Below are 16906 nucleotides of genomic sequence, written 5' to 3' on the forward strand. Positions count from 1 at the left end.
AAGGCTGCCATGGCGTTTAGTTTCCCCATCTCTATTGTGGGTCAGAAAGAAATCTTATGTATTATCATCAACATCACTACCATGTCCCATTTCAACAAATATCTTGTTAATGTAATTTATTTAATTTTACATCAGGTGGGATTTTATCATTAAAATGTTCTTCTTCAACATCACACTGCGTTATACAAGCCCAAAACTCTTGGATTACCACACCCAGATAGCTTATCAGAGAAATTCTTTGCTCTCTAAATCTATCAATTAAATCTGTTTCTAGCACGCTTATATAATCATTCCAGTCATCATTCTTCCCAGACTTTCTATATTTGTTTCTAAACTTTTTTTATTTTATTAGATGCATGATTTCTTCATTTCTCCATGGTGCTTGCACTTCCTCTCCTTAGTCACTCTTACATACTATATGAAGAGCCTACTTATCAAACACCTTGCTAATATTTAGTGTTATACATTGTTCTATGTCATCTACAGTTTCAGTATAAGCTTGTGATCTGTTATGTCTTTCTCTGTGGTCTCTCAGACTGGGAGTGTCAATTATACTAATCTCCTCTACTTCGGCCGACCTGTCTATTATGATGTAATCTATCAGTGTAACCGAGCCAGCTGATATTCTTTTTGGCTCATTTACATTGCGTTGCATTGATTCCTTCAACAGACGGCGTAAATAATTACTTTAGCAACAAATCTTGGATGGTAGATCAATGTTGAGGTCTCTTAAGCATATGGTAGACTTTACTTTCGACAACAAGATCAACGAATAGGGAATGAAATAGAGCAGCAAGAGAAGTGTACCTCAATCCAAGTTGCGTACTATTTCTTGCTGTTTCTAGTAAAATATCCCACACTTCTGTAGCAGGTGAACTTAATATCTTTTCTTCGTTGATCTCTAGTACTTTGTCATCGAAGTACTAGAGCTATTTATCAGTACCTCTAGGCTATTTATCAGAAAGGTACATAGACACTCTGACATAGTTGCATGGTATTGTTCACCTGAATGTACTAAATAATACAACAATTTCGTTGACAAATGGTTCAAAATGCCAGATAATATCAATAAATCAAAAAGTGCATTCAGTTCCTGGTGGATTGATGGTGATTTAGCGGTTTTATGCAGTTTCTATATTTGTATGGTTTATTATGATACTTAGGACATTCTCAGAAAAGAAAAGCTAAAAACATTTGTTTAGTCTAGAAGCATTTTGAGCAGACACATTAGGCACTGTTTGTATAATATTATACAAACAGGGCCTAATGTGTCTGGACTATGTTTTTCACAAGCATTTTACCCGTGCACAATTCAGATTTAGTGTGCCACACAAATACATCCTTACCACCAATGGTGTCAACATCTGGTACAATTACTATGTCCTGAGATTTAAGATCCTTATTTTATTTATTTATTGTAGCTTTATCATTAGCCTTTGTATTTTTTTAGATACTTGCTTCACTACTCTTACTGGTCTTACTTCGTTAGTTTCAGCATCTTGCTCAATGTTTCTAATTAAAACGGATATATCATCATTTTCATTGAAATTCTGATCTGTTCCTGAAACTTCTGGGATGGTAACACTTCAGCACTTATTTATCAAAACTTACATCATCCCATTCTAAGACATCTTCATCACTGACATCATCAAGTGCGCCTATTATATCTTCGTCAACAATTTTCTTTTCTCGTTTATTTTCAGTTTTCGACCAAAAATTAATACTTCAATTATATACAAAATCACCACTACTAACAATACGCTGATGTGTTGTATGATGTATTGTATGTATGATATTTACAGCCACTATTAGGGCTACGTAAAGTATAGAGAACAGACTAAATAACTGTGCAATAAGTGAAGCACACACTCCACCACACCACGCAGGGGTGTGGGCCTATAGAGTCAGGGATAGTGGGGAGAAAATAAAATATCAGTGGAACATGTCAATTTTACATATGCTAGTGTTGAATTGTCAAAATGGTTTTATAATTATATGAATTTATGTTTGATAAAATTCATACGAATAAACAGATGGTGAACCAAGTGCTCTAGTACATCCTTCATTGAAACGAGTTTCTTGATTTTTGCTTATAAAACCATAATTAAATATATATATATATATATATTTGGTTTTCTTGAAGAAAATTGTATTGTAAATCGTATATTTAAACATTTTTTTGTATATATTTTATGATACGATCACTAGATTTATTATTAACATTAATTAGCTCTTCTGAGACTTTCCGTAATTTTTGTGTTTCCCTTCATTATGAAACAATAATTAGTCTGCAGCACATTTAAAAGCATTCAAATTGAATTGTAGATTGTGCTAAAAAAGAATAATTAAACCACACATTTAATATGCGTTGTGGTTTGTTATCTTAGCTTAACGTAAATAAAATATTAATGTAGTGTTGCCATGGAGATTGTTAAGTGATAAGGCGATAATACTGATTACCTACTGCCTTATTCATTTAATATTATAAAACTGACTAATTTACTCATTTATAATATATACCTATAATAAAATAATAAAACCTATATAATAAAATACCTATGGATGTGTACTATAAAACCATCAAGAATCAAGAATCAAGAAGTTTATTAGCCATTGGTCACAACAAATGAAATAGGCATCGTCAAAATATACAGCACTGATATTTACAACAACAAAATTAGTTATTACAATATTGTACTATAATTATACTAATTTTATGACCAAGTAAACAGGTTTAATATAATCTATGAAGAGTGTGCACATGGTTTTTGTTAATTACGTTATAGCTAATACAGTATAGTAAAAATCAGGAAATCTACAAATCAGACTAATCATAAAAATGATATTTATGTCCAGAATCTAAAAATTCTTTTTTTAAAGAGTAGAATGGATTGCATATGAGCCCAGTTTACTGTTATCTTTAGTTTAAAAATATTGGAAAGGAGTCATTGTAGCAGATGCAGGCAGCTTATTATAAAAAGTTGATGCAATTGAATTTAAAATAGTTGCCGGGTTTTGACTAGCCTGTGCTGAGGGAGATCTAATTTGTTTTTACCCTGTATTGTGTTGATGGAAAAATCTTGTCTGGTATTGAAATCTGTTATTTGTAATTTTGTATAGACTAGTATATGAAAAATGTAAAGGTTAATAACTGTCATCGAATTTGAGATTGATAAAAAGTGTGTTTGCAGATGTTCTAGAGAGATGCTTCTACTGATGGTTATCTAACTACTTTTTTTGAATCGAGAAGAATTATCATTCACAGCATTGGAGTGACCCCACAAAACAATGCCATAGGAAATGTGTGATTGAAAAAAGGCAAAATATGCCACTCTCAAATATTCACACAGCTAACAAAATCCCTCAGTTTCCACATTAAGATACAAGACTCCTAGAGTATTTTTCTACATACATGGTCAATGTGTGATTTCCAATAAGCTTGCTGTCATGATGAAAACCCAACATTTTACAGATTGATCTTCATAATTTTCAGATAAAGCTGAGAGAAGCAGATTTTGCGTTTTCTCTGATTACATATCATGTCTATTAGAAGTGAACCAATTTAAAGCCAAGCTGTGAGATGCATCCATGTTTTTCTTTCAGAGTATTCAACTGCTTATTAGATGAAAAAAGAGTGGTGTCATCAAGCATAAATAAACAATGTTAGACAACACATTAGAGGCAGATCATTTGATAAAAAGTGATGAATAAGAAATGGTCCTACAAAAACTGAACCCTGTGGTACACCTGTGGCCACAGAAAGAGTGGTAGACTGCTGAGCCTTGAACCGTCAGAAACATATTGTTACTCTATTCGATAGATATGACTGCAATATATTAATGGAATTTTCTGATATACCATAGATCTTAAGTTTGTCGAGGAGGATGCCATGATTCACGCAATCGAACGCCTTACTTAAATCAATGAGTGTTAAAGCCAACTGACTCCTTATTTGTTCAAAAGCATGAAGTGCTTTAAACGACTATGTTTCTGTAACGGCAAAAAGTTTTTTTGTAGATTTATTAGCGTTACGAAAGCCATGTTGGTTATTACTGATTATATTATTGACTCAAAATGTTGATTAAGTTGAAACATGAAAACATTATAGATTCAAAAACTTTTTTGATAAGATGGGTGGGACTATAGAAATTGGGGCGAGGCGGATAGCTTTGGGCAGAGATCTGTCCCCTTTTTTGTAGACTGGCAATACCTTGGAAATTTTTAGAAGATCAGGAAAATCTCCATGTAATAAGCATTGATTGAAGATGAAAGCTAATGGTGAACTGATGTGTTTTAGTGTGTTCTGTGACAATATAATTAGATATACCATAAAAGCTCGGAAGTTTAGAGACTTTGACAATTTAGCAGCTACCTAAGTTTACATCAGTTGGGGGTGATTAATGACCAAAGTTAAATTGAGGTACACAGTTAGTTAAAAGTGTTTAGCCAGTAGGTTTGGTTAGCCAATATGTTCAGTGTTATCAATGTTAGTTTTTTGAATGTCTGCCACCGACTGTATGAAATACTGGTTAGTTAGGTGTGGTATCAAGTGTTTGTTGGTGATCACACCTGTGTTGTTTTGTGTTTCTGAGGAAATTACCTCCCAGGGCAGCCTTACATTTATTTACTAGCTTTACTAGCTCCCTCTATATGATTTTCAAAACAAGCCCTTTTTTGCTAGGGGGGGGCAGGTTGAGCTTTTTTTCTATACTCTTTTTTGAAGAATTTATTAAAGGTTATATGCGGCTTTCCATATGCTGAGACACCAGTTTTTTTTTCTAAGATTCTTAAAAAACATTCATAATCAGACCTAGCATTATTTTCTCTAAGCCTCTTTTTAAATCTTCATATAGTACCACAAAAGTTTCTTTGTCTGCTTGCTTTTAACACCAATTTTAACTAATGGAGATGATAGATACCAAATATTGTTATATGTTTTTAGAAAACTGTTTAAATAAAGTTTCAATGTCAATCTCTTTTCTTTTAATAGGTATCAATTATTTCCACACTTTCACTCTCACAAACTTTCTGCAAACAATTTAATTTGTGTCTCATTTTGCTTACGCATACATTTTTTTTTGAGGATGTGACTGTCCTCATTTGGTCTGTACATGTTCTATCAAGTTTTTAGATTTAATAGAAGCAGGATTATGATCGGAAATGCAGTCATTCAAAACTTTTAATTCATAACAATCCCCTTGAAAAATTTACGAGGATGTTATCGAGACACGATTCATTTCTTGTAGGAGCCTTATTTAATAGCTACCAAGTATTAAGAGAGCGTAAGATGTTTACAAAGGTGGTTGTCACTGTGTCAGTGGGTTTTATGGAATGGTATGTTGAAGTCACCTCCAATGACTAACTTAGAGGTATGTTGCAAAACCTTTTTAATTAGCTTGTTTCAAAGTTAATCAAAAAAAAAAAATAATTCCATATTACCCACAAGGTGATCTATACAGAGAAAACTATTGCTACTTCTAAATTGGCTCAATTGTATTCCTGAAATTTCTAAATTTTTTGCTCTAATTAAATTTTTGCTTAGGTCTAGTTTCACTATATTCAAGCGTATTCTCTTATAAAAATACCAGCACCCCCCATTTTTTTGAGGCTTTGCGACACACCATACTTGCAGCTTTGTAGCCCTGTGGTGTAAACAAAAGATATCTGCTCTTCTAGTAACCAGTGCTCACAAATGCTTATAATATCTATATGCTTAAGTTTAGACAAGTTGTTATAATTCTAACAATTTATTACGGAGACATTGGATATTAATTTGTAAAATGTTAAGACGACCCGATGTGCATAGTTGTGTATTCAATGAGTGAACTAGATTCATTGTTAAAGGATTGTTAAATTTTGAAACAGACAAGGGGTTTTTCCCATTATTTTCAACTAAGGTTTTTTTACATTTAGTACTTTTTTTCTTATAAAAAATAACTGTTTCTGTTTACTACTTGGGTTCTACTGTAATATTTCTTTTACATTCATCCACTAATTGTTGAGACACACCACTCTTTTGTCTCGTTTTGGGCGTTTCAAAACCACTGAAAAGGTGAAGAAATAGAAAAACGAGCTATGCTTCACTAGAGTTGGAGACTGTAGACAAGTCCCATTGTCTCCCGACAGGTGAGGGCTGGTGGAGTGTCCAGGTGGTGTGGTCTGTAGGGACTCAGCAACGGTAGTGGGGGGGGTCAGTAGTCAGCTTTCACTGGGGATGTCTGATGACATACTGCTGAGATGAGACTGCTCCTCCAGAGTTGACTCCAAGCTTATCCCTTGGCTGACCTCTATCACAGGATGGGCTGGTGGTTTGATCTTGAGTTAGGTATTTCTCCGCAGAGGTCAGGATCAGACTTTGATGTCGCTGAAGTTCTACCTACTAACCCATAGCCTGAACTATCTTCGCTGCCAAGCAATTTATTTATGTTATTTATTTATTTTTTTTTTTTTTTTTATTTTTTTTTCCCATCTTGTTCAGATGCCATTCCATGGCGAGTAAAATGCTGTCCTCTTCAGTTCAGTCCCATCAATAACATTGAAGCTCTCCATTTCCTCCAGTTTAACCGTTTAAAATTGCAATTTCTTTGTTAATGAAATGTTTTTTCTCCAGGTCGTGTCTTTGAAACAATGGTACAAAATAAAGTTGGTATGGTTATTTTGCTGACAAAAACCGATGTATTTGACTGGAATTACTTGTTATAATACACAGTTTAGATAAAACATCTACTTGTATGAGGAGTATTTTAACTGTGTATTTATTGAAGCAAAATGAAAAATAGAAAATAATTCAACATGTCATTGTTTATTACTAATATATAGTTTTTTTAATAATGCACATTAAATAGGTTCATAATTAGCTTAAAGTATATTTTTATGAAAGAATCAAGGTTTTTTTATAAGTTATAACATTTAATGTGGGCGGCTGTTAAAAACCTCTTCCTGATACAGCATAGGGCATATATATATACCTTTGCACTTTTTGCAAAGTAACCTAGAAAAATGTATTGCACTAAAAGGGTTAATAAATTTGTCACCCTCAGGTCCTTGGACTCATTATATTATGTTATAACTAATCTATTATAGATGTTTCCTCACTTCACAATCCTATTTTCACTATTATTTTCCTCATTTCTCCAAACTAGACTATTACAACTTTAATTTTTTTTAAAATAATAATGTTATAAAAACTTCATCTATGTAACAAACCCTTTTCTATCTTTAAAAGAATATGGTTACAAAAATCCAATAAATAATTTTCCTGCACCACCGTTATCTTGCTCATATTTGGTTACAGCAGTTGGCGCTTGCTGAGATACATCGTGACTGTGTTTTTTCACTTCTGCTACGACACCCTCTCCAGCATCCTGGGACTGACATACCGACTGTTGTTTAGAGATCCTAGGAGACGTAAGTAAACCATCGACAAACTTTTAGTTTTAGAAGTAACTAGTTTAAAATTAACTAATACTTTGTAGTAAACTTAATATACACATAAAATAGGATCATTAGAGATTGCCTCATATGACCAGTTTCTAATCTACCCGTAATGACATGCCCAAAGGGATATCTGATACAATGAGTGGTGTAATGTGGTTTTTACACCAGTTTGAGTCTAAGGTTTGTTTCTCTATGTTTTCTGGCATAGCTCCTATTGCTGAGCTCTTGACCCACATTTGTTGACTTATACTTGAGGATCGATACTTTTACAGATGTTATGTTCCACCAGAGCTCCTACGACAAGGTTCTGACCTACACTTAACAACACGTTTTGTTACACAGAGGTAACAGACAGCAAGTAATATGATGCAGCTCAGATTTTTTTTTATTTATTTCCCAAAAATATTTACATGCGAGCACATTTACTTTCAAATCTATATTATCTTGTTACTATAATAGTTAAATGTGTACTTAAAAACATTACACATGAAAATATTACACTCATCAAATTAAAGTGGCCTAGGAAATGAGCCTACATGGGCAGAAAGCCTGTGCGTAGGTTCGAGTTGCTTCCCTGGAGATTGTGTACGAATTGAATCGGGTGATTAATTATCATATAACATCAACACCACACAAAACGCGTGCGCCAAAAAACCGGATTTACATAATACGGTATTGAAATTTATTAGCGTACATACTACCAGTAGTTTCAAGGAAAGATTTAAAGAGATGAAAAAAAGTTAAGGGAATGGTGTATTTTAAAGATCAAAAGGTCAACACGCAGAACAACCTAACCTATTACTAGCAGATTTCTTGCCGAAATGTTATGAAATAAAAAATAAATGTATAAAATAGGAAAAAACTACAGAGGCATCGGTGCTGTTGAAGTGGCATTAAGAGGGGGGTGGCAGGGTCAAAAGTCAGGTCCTTCTGTAGTCAGCCGTGATAATTGCCTCGGCCTCCTCCCTGCACTGATAAGATACAGCCATTCATTCGAGCGTTTCTTACAGGTATATATTGGACGGTGAGTTGAATATTTGGTTGTCAGGAAAGTAGTTACAGATATTTCTATACAGAATATGGGATATATAAAGAGAATTTGTAGATGAGAAGGATTTACTGATGATGCAGCTCAGAGTTACAGTTTGGTACACCCAGTGTTCTACCATAGTTGGTACAAGGAGGTTTATGTTCTATACTTGATTATTTTCATTTTCCACAGAGGTGACAGATCCAGTAGGTGACGTTTTGCGGTTCATGCACCAATTTGAGGAGAGCTATGGTTTTGGTACACCCGGTGTTCTACCATGGTTGGCACAATAAGGTTTATGTTCTATACATGATTTCTTTTATTTTCCACAGAGGTGACAGATCCAGTAGGTGACGTTTTGCGGTTCATGCACCAATTTGAGGAGAGCTACGGTTTGGTACACCCGGTGTTCTACCATGGTTGGTACAATAAGGTTTATGTCCTATACTTGATTATTTTTCATTTTCCACAGAGGTGACAGACCCGGTAGGTGACGTTTTGCGGTTCATGCACCAATTTGAGGAGAGCTACGGTTTGGTACACCCGGTGTTCTACCAGGGCTCTTATGGCCAGGCTCTGACTGACGCCAAGCAGGAACTGCGCTTTCTCATCGTGTATCTGCACCAGGACAATAACAAAAATTGCAACAACTTCTGCAGGTACAGTGACAACATCTAAGCAAGTTCAGATGTACATTTTAGGTGCATCTAGTTTTAAAAATAATTTGTAGCATTTAGATTCAAGTGTTAGATGTTTGATATTTTTTTATTTACTTTTTTAAGAATTCTTTAGTTTTTGTGCTGGAATTATTCTTCTTGAGATTTAATTGAAAATCAAAATGATGTTTTCTTACATTGGTTAAATCACAAAATACAATGAGGTGTTGTTCAGTAACGTGTAACAAAAAAAAAAAAAAAAAAAAAAAAAAAATTACAGTTCTGGGTTTTTTTATTATTTACTATTTATATTTTTATATTTTTTTTATTTTCAATGATAACTAAATGACAAAGTAGAAATAAAAAGTGTACTTTAAATTAAGTGTCTATAATTCTTCATTAATAACATACCTTAGATGTTGGCGTTTTTCTAAGTGCATTTAATTGTGATTGCCTTGAATTAGAACTGTATATCAATTCTACATTTAAATCTGAAATTTAACTTAAAATAATTATAAATCGAGCCTTAATCAAATTACTTTTGTGTCTAAAGACGCACAATTGACACTTGTACAGATTGACTCTATGCAACGAGACCCTGGTACAGTACATAAACAGTACCAACATGCTGTTCTGGGCCTGCAGTGTGAACTCCGGGGAGGGTTACAGAGTGTCACAGTCTCTGCAGGAACATTCCCACCCCTTCATGGCTGTCATAGTGCTCAAGGACAACAGGATGACCGTAGTGGGAAGGTAATGCACTAATCGTCTCAGTTAGTGTTCACAGTCCAGGCCCCGGGCACAACTTGCACTGTATAAGCATACAAAGTTCTTTTTGTTTTCTTCTTGAAATCGATAGAGATATTTTCCTTAAGAAATAAATTGATCATTAGCCACGCTACTTTTTGTGGAGGTCAAAATGGGAAGATATCGAAAGGGTTAAAAAGTACGAGTTCTCAGATCATATTTTTACCATTTTAAATCGCCAAATGTCAGACACATGAATAAATGTTAACCCTTCCCACGCCGTAGACGGACATATTAGAATTGTAGACTTTGACCAAAATGCTAAATACAGTTATATCCGATATTATAGATTATGTCTCTTGGAGAGTTTTTTAGTTCACAAAAAGCCTACGAAATGCGCGGTGCATGCTCTGTGCTTATCGCGGTTGCCAAGGAAGTATTTATAAACGACCTTCACTCTGCAGTATGGGGAAGGTAGCGCCCTTTGTCGAACTCCAACGACCTGCTTGTCAGTTCTGTGTCACCTACAGAGCCGTAACCAAACATATCTGTGGTGTGTGAAACTGCTTTCTCGGTTGTCACAAGTGCACTTCTACTACGTATCTCGTTATTATTCTTCATCGTGTGGTATTGTTGTGATTAGTTTAAAATATTTATCTTGTTTTATAGTAAAATGTAATTAATTTTTCAATTTATTTACATTTTACAATGAAATTGAAATTTATTTGAAATAAATTGTTTTGTAAATAGTTCTTCATTTATTTTTATCAATAAATACGCTAATTTTAAGTGAAATGCCCTGTTTTATACTTTTTGCTTTTACCTTTTATTATTTAGCTATAATAAAAGTTAGCTTTGAACTTGAAGAAACAAAATTTGTTTACTTGTCTTGGCATTACAGATAAGTTAATGGATTTATTAATGGCGTGCGAAGGGTTAAATCAGCATCAGCAAACAAAATACAGACCCTTAAAGTGGCGTCTTCGTTTCTTTATCTAGTTGTCTGACAGTGATATCACTATTATTTTATGTGTCTAACACTCATTTTTAAGTGTATCAAGCTAGCTAGGGAAAATATAATCTGGAAGAAGGGGAAAGAGAATTATCGTTTGATTTTTTTACCCTTTTAATACCTTTCCATTCCGACACCCACCAAAATCAGTGCAACCGAAGATCGATTTCTTTGTTAGGAAAAAATCTTCTATCGATTTCAAGAATTTATATACTTATATAGTACAAATTGGTTCTCTGGCCCTTGCCTATTAAACTACCAGAAAAAGTGTTTAATCTCATTTACTGTGATGGATTTGGTGTAAATCTTACAAATACATAAAGCTAAATCCACACAGGATACGACGTGTGTGTATTATACATTCTTATACGTGATTCATTCAACCAACCATTTGTACAAACGTGTTTATGCTAAAACATACTTCAACTTTCATTAAAGACATAATTAATCCGTAACACCCTAGTGTGGTCACAGTTGTACATACAGTATGTTTAAATATTGTGGTACTCTGGGCTATTATCCCGTCCCAACCGTAGACAGATATATTCGAATGATAGATATTGACCTAAACACCAAACACGATTGTATCCAAAATTAAACAAGAGTTTTTAGTTTACAATAAGCCTTTGTAATGGCAGGTGCACACTTATCGTGGTGGACTAGGAAGTATGATTACCCACATTCCACGGCAGTGGGAGAGGAGGTACCCTTTGTCTAGCTCCTTCCAAAGGTTTGTCTACCTTGCGCCCTACAAAGCCATAACCAAATATATCAGTGTCTGTCCAGATGATAAGATAATATGGTAGACCTTATCTACAAAACCTTAGATAAGAAAATGTTCTAATAATTAGTAGTTTATAATTTTCCAGTTTTATTAGATTGTACCATGGATTTGAATTTAGATCAAATTAACGATATAGTATTATAATTTTTTGAATTTACCTCTTATAGTATATTTATAATCAAAATTAGCTTTGAACTTGAATAAAAATATATTTTATAAATGTTGTGACCTTAAAGGAAAATTATGGAATTCATTAGATGTGTGCAAAGGTTAAAGTGTTAGCGGAAAATTAAAGTTTTTTCATGGGCATTTTTCCTTTTACAAAAAAAGCCTACTTAACTGTGTGGTCACTATTTAAATTTAAATTAGCAGACTGCTGAGTGCAAAATCATAGACGGACAAAAAGTAATTCCTCTCCAAACTTTACAATATCTTTGAATAATTGTGAAAATGTATGCTGAGATGCACAATTTTTAATATGATTGGGAACACATTAAAAAAATGTGACTATTATAATAAACTTTTTTTTAAAATTCTAGCTGTGTAGAAAAAATATTGTTTTTTTTTCTCTCCCTATTATTATAATTATGTGTTAAACATGTGCAATTCATATCAGCTAGTGAATTATTTTTAACAATTAAAATGGCATCATAGACCGTTAAAATTCTTAATTCTTTAGAATAATTTCTAGCAAAATCACCTGGCTTTAGATTAAAAATACACCTAATTGCTTTTTTCAGAACTTAAAAAATCTGATCAAAATTTTCTTTTTTAGTTGCTTCATAAACTGATATACCATATGCAATATGGGAGTGTATATGAGCAAAATAGATTTGTTTTAACACAGGAATACTACAAAGTTTGACTTTTTATTTAGTGCATATAACCCAGAGCTTATTTTATTTAAAACGGAAATGACGTGCCTGTTCCAACTTAATGAATTGTCGAATATTAATCCAAGAAACTTCAATTTGTCTTTTTTATGTCTACTTCATTTCTGTTGCTATAAATGCAATGAAATTCAATTCAAAAGTTCAGTTGTAACTGAAGTTGTGTGTGTAACAGACAAGAGGGCCATGTGGACGCAGAGGAGCTGGTGAGACGACTGCAGATGATAATCTCTGCCAATGAAGCCTCCTTGGTGGCGGCGCGTGCTGAGCGGTGAGTTACTCAAAATACCCTGAAGTCTTCGTTATATAGTAGCAGTAAAACATATCTGTTTATCTTTCTTTTAAAACCCTGCAGTGCATTTGGAAGAAAACAATAATTAAACCCCTTTCACGTTGTAAATGTTGCCTTCGATTGCATTGTTACACAAGAGATAAATCATTCATGGGAGGAGGGGTGGAACTTTTAGGACTCCTGGTATATTGGAAGTATGATTGAGTATGTATGTGCCTGTACAGGGTGGAACGCAGCTTCAACCAGACACTACGGAGGCAGCAGGACGAGGCCTACATGTTGTCTCTGCTGGCTGATCAGGAGAAGGAGCGAGTGAAGTCCCAGGAGATGGAGAGGAGGGAGTCAGAGGCCCGGCAGCAGCGCCAAGTTGAAGAGGCAGAGCGCCAGAGGAAAGAGGTAAAACCTCATCGTCCATGGAATTAAACAGAAATGCAAGAACGTCAGAAACACTAGGATAATTGTTTGAAATTGCTAACTTAGTGTACTTAACTGTAATAATTAATGAAAGCTGCTGTAAATATGTAAAATTGAAAATTACAAAAATCTGTATAAAAGTCAGATCGAATTATGCCGAAAATAATAATGAGCCTTTTACATTGAATTACAAAAAGAAAGTTGGTAATATGAACCAAAATTAATTTATTAGATAACCCTTTGATTAAAGACTATGTAAACTGTTTTAGAAATTGAGTTTAGTGCATGCACAAGACAAAGCAATTGCTTGCAGACGTTCTAGAAATTGTATTTGCACTGATTTCAAAACATGTGATTTGAGACACATATAGAGTGGTCGGATGACTGTGTTGGTTTGCTGGATAAGCCGGGAAGGGATTTTTTTGTCCATATGCTGCTGTGTGAACCGGCTTACAATTATAGCATTTCATAACTGAAGTGTACTGGCTCATATTCAAGCATTTTGCCAGACATGCTTTCTTTACAGTCCTCTCTGTTATATCTTATCCTTTTATTTCCTCTCTTGAACTTACTTTCTAGTAAGGTGATTGTTTCCTTACCCTTTACTTTACATCGTTGTTTTTTACTGGCCATTTTTGTGGATTGAACAGGTTATGTAATGTTATGCAACCTTTTTTCTTAAAGGAAGTTAGTTGAAGAGAGTCTTAATTAAAACAAACTGTTCCTTTGTCAACAGGATCTAAGACGTCAGAAGATAGAGTTGGTCAATTTAGTGCCTACTGAGCCCTCACCCACTGATCCAGAGGCGGTTTGTGTCGTCTTTAAGATGCCCAACGGTAGTCGGCTTGAGCGCAGATTCCTTCAGACTCACACATTGGAGGTAATCTAACTTTCAATTCAACTCAGAAATCATAGATATTAAATATTTAACAAATTTTTAATATTTAATAAAGATCTAACAAATTTATAATACTTAATCAATATCTAACCGATTTATAATATTTAATAAATATTTAAGAATATAATATTTAATAAATATTTGACAAATTTATAATATTTAATAAATATTTGACAAATTTATTAATATTTAATAAATATTTAATACATTTATTAAATATTTATCATTTGTTAACTTTAAAGTACATTTGTAAACGCTTAGTACATACATTGTCAGAATAATATCATGACTTGGTAAAAATCTGTTGTAGAACCAAATTATAATAGATATCTAAATATATCAAGAACAAATGAAGAAACAATCTGACTACAGCATAGCATTCAGTGAAGAGAAAATATATTAAAATCATTTTTCCCAACACCACCTTTACATTACAAATTTTTTTATCCAATTCCTATATGGCAGATCCTAGGTGGATGCAGAAAATTTAATCTTATACAAAATGAAGTACTGACTACTCAACAATGATCAGCTGTAGTCAGGAGTCAGTATCTGAAAAAATGTGGTAAAAAGTAAGGCAGGATATTTTAAACTCGCATTGTTTAACTACAGCGTACTAATAAGAAATGCAATGTCCTCTCAGTGATCTCTGCGTAGTTAGAGTAAATAATGCAATTGCTCATTGTGACACTGTTAGCACTAAAAGGAAAAAAGAAGTAGACAAATTATAAAAAAAGAATGTATGTATACTTTGCAATTTTTTAATTACAGAGGTTTAAATTTTAATATAAATACAGTTTGTCCCAATTGTAACTTGTGATGTTTGAAATTTGATAAGTTAACTAAATTGTTAAGTTTGCAAGCAATCTGAAGAAATTTATCATCTTTTTCAATTTAAATAAATGCAAGTTATGGCCTGAATCGTGGTTTTAACAAAATTACTGTTACTGATCGTTTGGTTCCCTTTTCACTCATTCTATCCTGCAAAGTGATTTTTTGTTCTATTGGAAAACAATTATAGTGTCTGCGGTCCTCAATAATTACTGGTTAGAAACACCTGACCAAAAAAATTAACAATTTTTATTAATACATTTGATAAAAATTGAATCATCAAAATCAAGTGAAAGAGCCACGAAATCAAGCTAAAATCATAAATTCCATTATAAATTGAAAATTACAAAATTGGTAAATCAGAATCGGCCATTTCTAAAGGAATTTAAAATATTTTTATCAGTTAAGCTATCACAATATTGCCACAGTGCTAAATATAAAAAGTAGTCTCAAAATTTATGTGTATAGAAATATATTTAATATGCTATTACTTTGTTTTCAGGATGTATTCCATTTTGTGTTTTGCCATCCTGAATCACCAGATGAATTTGAAATCACAACAAACTTTCCAAAGCGAACGTTAGACTGCAAAGGTGCTTTGAAATCTCAAACTTTAAGTGAATGGGGACTTCGGAAAGGGGAGGTTCTATTTGTTTACGACTTGGAGTCATAATATAGACTTGAGCCCTTCAAATTGTGCGTTGTGCGTGTGTTATAATGTATTATTCTCATTGCATTTGTTATATACTTTCTCTGTATTTTTATACATTTGAAGCATAGATTAAGAACAATAATTTACCAACTCGCTTCCACACAATTACTTTCCACTGTTTATATATACTATATGTATTCTTAAGTCTTTGTTTTGTACATTTAAATTTTAAGTTTGTTCTTACTTCAAGGGTTGTATTGGGTCATGACCCAACAGTACTGTACTTTAAGTGGATGTAAATAAGAAGCAATCTTTTTAATTTTCCTTAAGCACATATTGTATTTAATAAAGTTGTTTTGTTGTTATTGTGTCTTTCACTGTATATATTGCATATCCTCGTAGCTATAAATTTGAACAAAGTACGTCGCTTTAGCTGGGCGTAGCAGCACTAGTGCCAACCTCAGGTTACAAAAGTGATTTGCCTTTTTTACTCCTAATAGTTTTGATAATGTCTTGTAGACTGTGTGAGCATCATTTGTAGTCTATTGAGTGTTTTTAAAAACTGCCTTACCTTAAGTTTTCACAAATGCGTTTTTAAATATTCTATAGGTCGCCATTGTATGTAAAAAATTGAAACCGGTTGAACTTACTCTCCCTCATGTACCGCTACTGATCTATTGTTTTCATCAGCTGTTTTTACAATTGCATTAGTTTCACACGTTACAGTATCTGTTGCATGAAACTCCACCTAACCATAGTACTGCTCCTCCTGAAACTCCACCCAATTATAGTACTGCTACTCCACCTAACCATAGTACTGCTCCTCCTGAAACTCCACCCAATCATAGTACTGCTCCTCCTGAAACTCCACCTAACCATAGTACTGCTCCTCCTGAAACTCCACCTAACCATAATACTGCTCCTCCTGAAACTCCACCTAACCATAGTACTGCTCCTCCTGAAACTCCACCTAACCATAATACTGCTCCTCCTGAAACTCCACCTAACCATAGTACTGCTCCTCCTGAAACTCCACCTAACCATAGTACTGCTCCTCCTGAAACTCCACCCAATCACAGTACTGCTCCTCCTGAAACTCCATCCAATCATAGTACTGCTCCTCCTGAAACTCCACCCAATCAGTACTGCTCCCCCTGAAACTCCACCCAATCATAGTACTGCTTCTCCATGAAACTCCACCCAATCACAGTACTGCTCCTCCACAAAACTCCACTCACTCACAATAGTGCTCCTCCACATAAT

At 33.8% G+C, this 16906-nt stretch overlaps 2 protein-coding genes across 2 annotated transcripts in view; both read left to right on the forward strand.

The window, feature by feature from the left end:
* The window catches only part of LOC124363298 (FAS-associated factor 2), a 30165-nt gene extending 14157 nt beyond the window's left edge, over positions 1 to 16008 (forward strand). The window contains exons 3-9 of the mRNA XM_046818524.1: positions 7295 to 7407; positions 8940 to 9126; positions 9700 to 9876; positions 12732 to 12827; positions 13073 to 13244; positions 13999 to 14142; positions 15494 to 16008. Coding sequence (XP_046674480.1) covers positions 7295 to 7407; positions 8940 to 9126; positions 9700 to 9876; positions 12732 to 12827; positions 13073 to 13244; positions 13999 to 14142; positions 15494 to 15664 — 1060 coding nt within the window. The 3' untranslated portion in view covers positions 15665 to 16008. The remainder of the gene's footprint in view (positions 1 to 7294; positions 7408 to 8939; positions 9127 to 9699; positions 9877 to 12731; positions 12828 to 13072; positions 13245 to 13998; positions 14143 to 15493) is intronic.
* On the forward strand, positions 15908 to 16801 carry LOC124363768 (early nodulin-75-like). The gene is made up of 2 exons (XM_046819030.1): positions 15908 to 15918; positions 16402 to 16801. Exons 1-2 carry the CDS (start codon positions 15908 to 15910, stop codon positions 16799 to 16801), a joined length of 411 nt encoding a protein of 136 aa, XP_046674986.1.
* The last annotated feature ends 105 nt before the right edge of the window (positions 16802 to 16906 follow it).

Source organism: Homalodisca vitripennis, chromosome 5, assembly GCF_021130785.1.
Source record: "Homalodisca vitripennis isolate AUS2020 chromosome 5, UT_GWSS_2.1, whole genome shotgun sequence".
Classification (NCBI taxonomy): Eukaryota; Metazoa; Arthropoda; class Insecta; order Hemiptera; family Cicadellidae; genus Homalodisca; species Homalodisca vitripennis.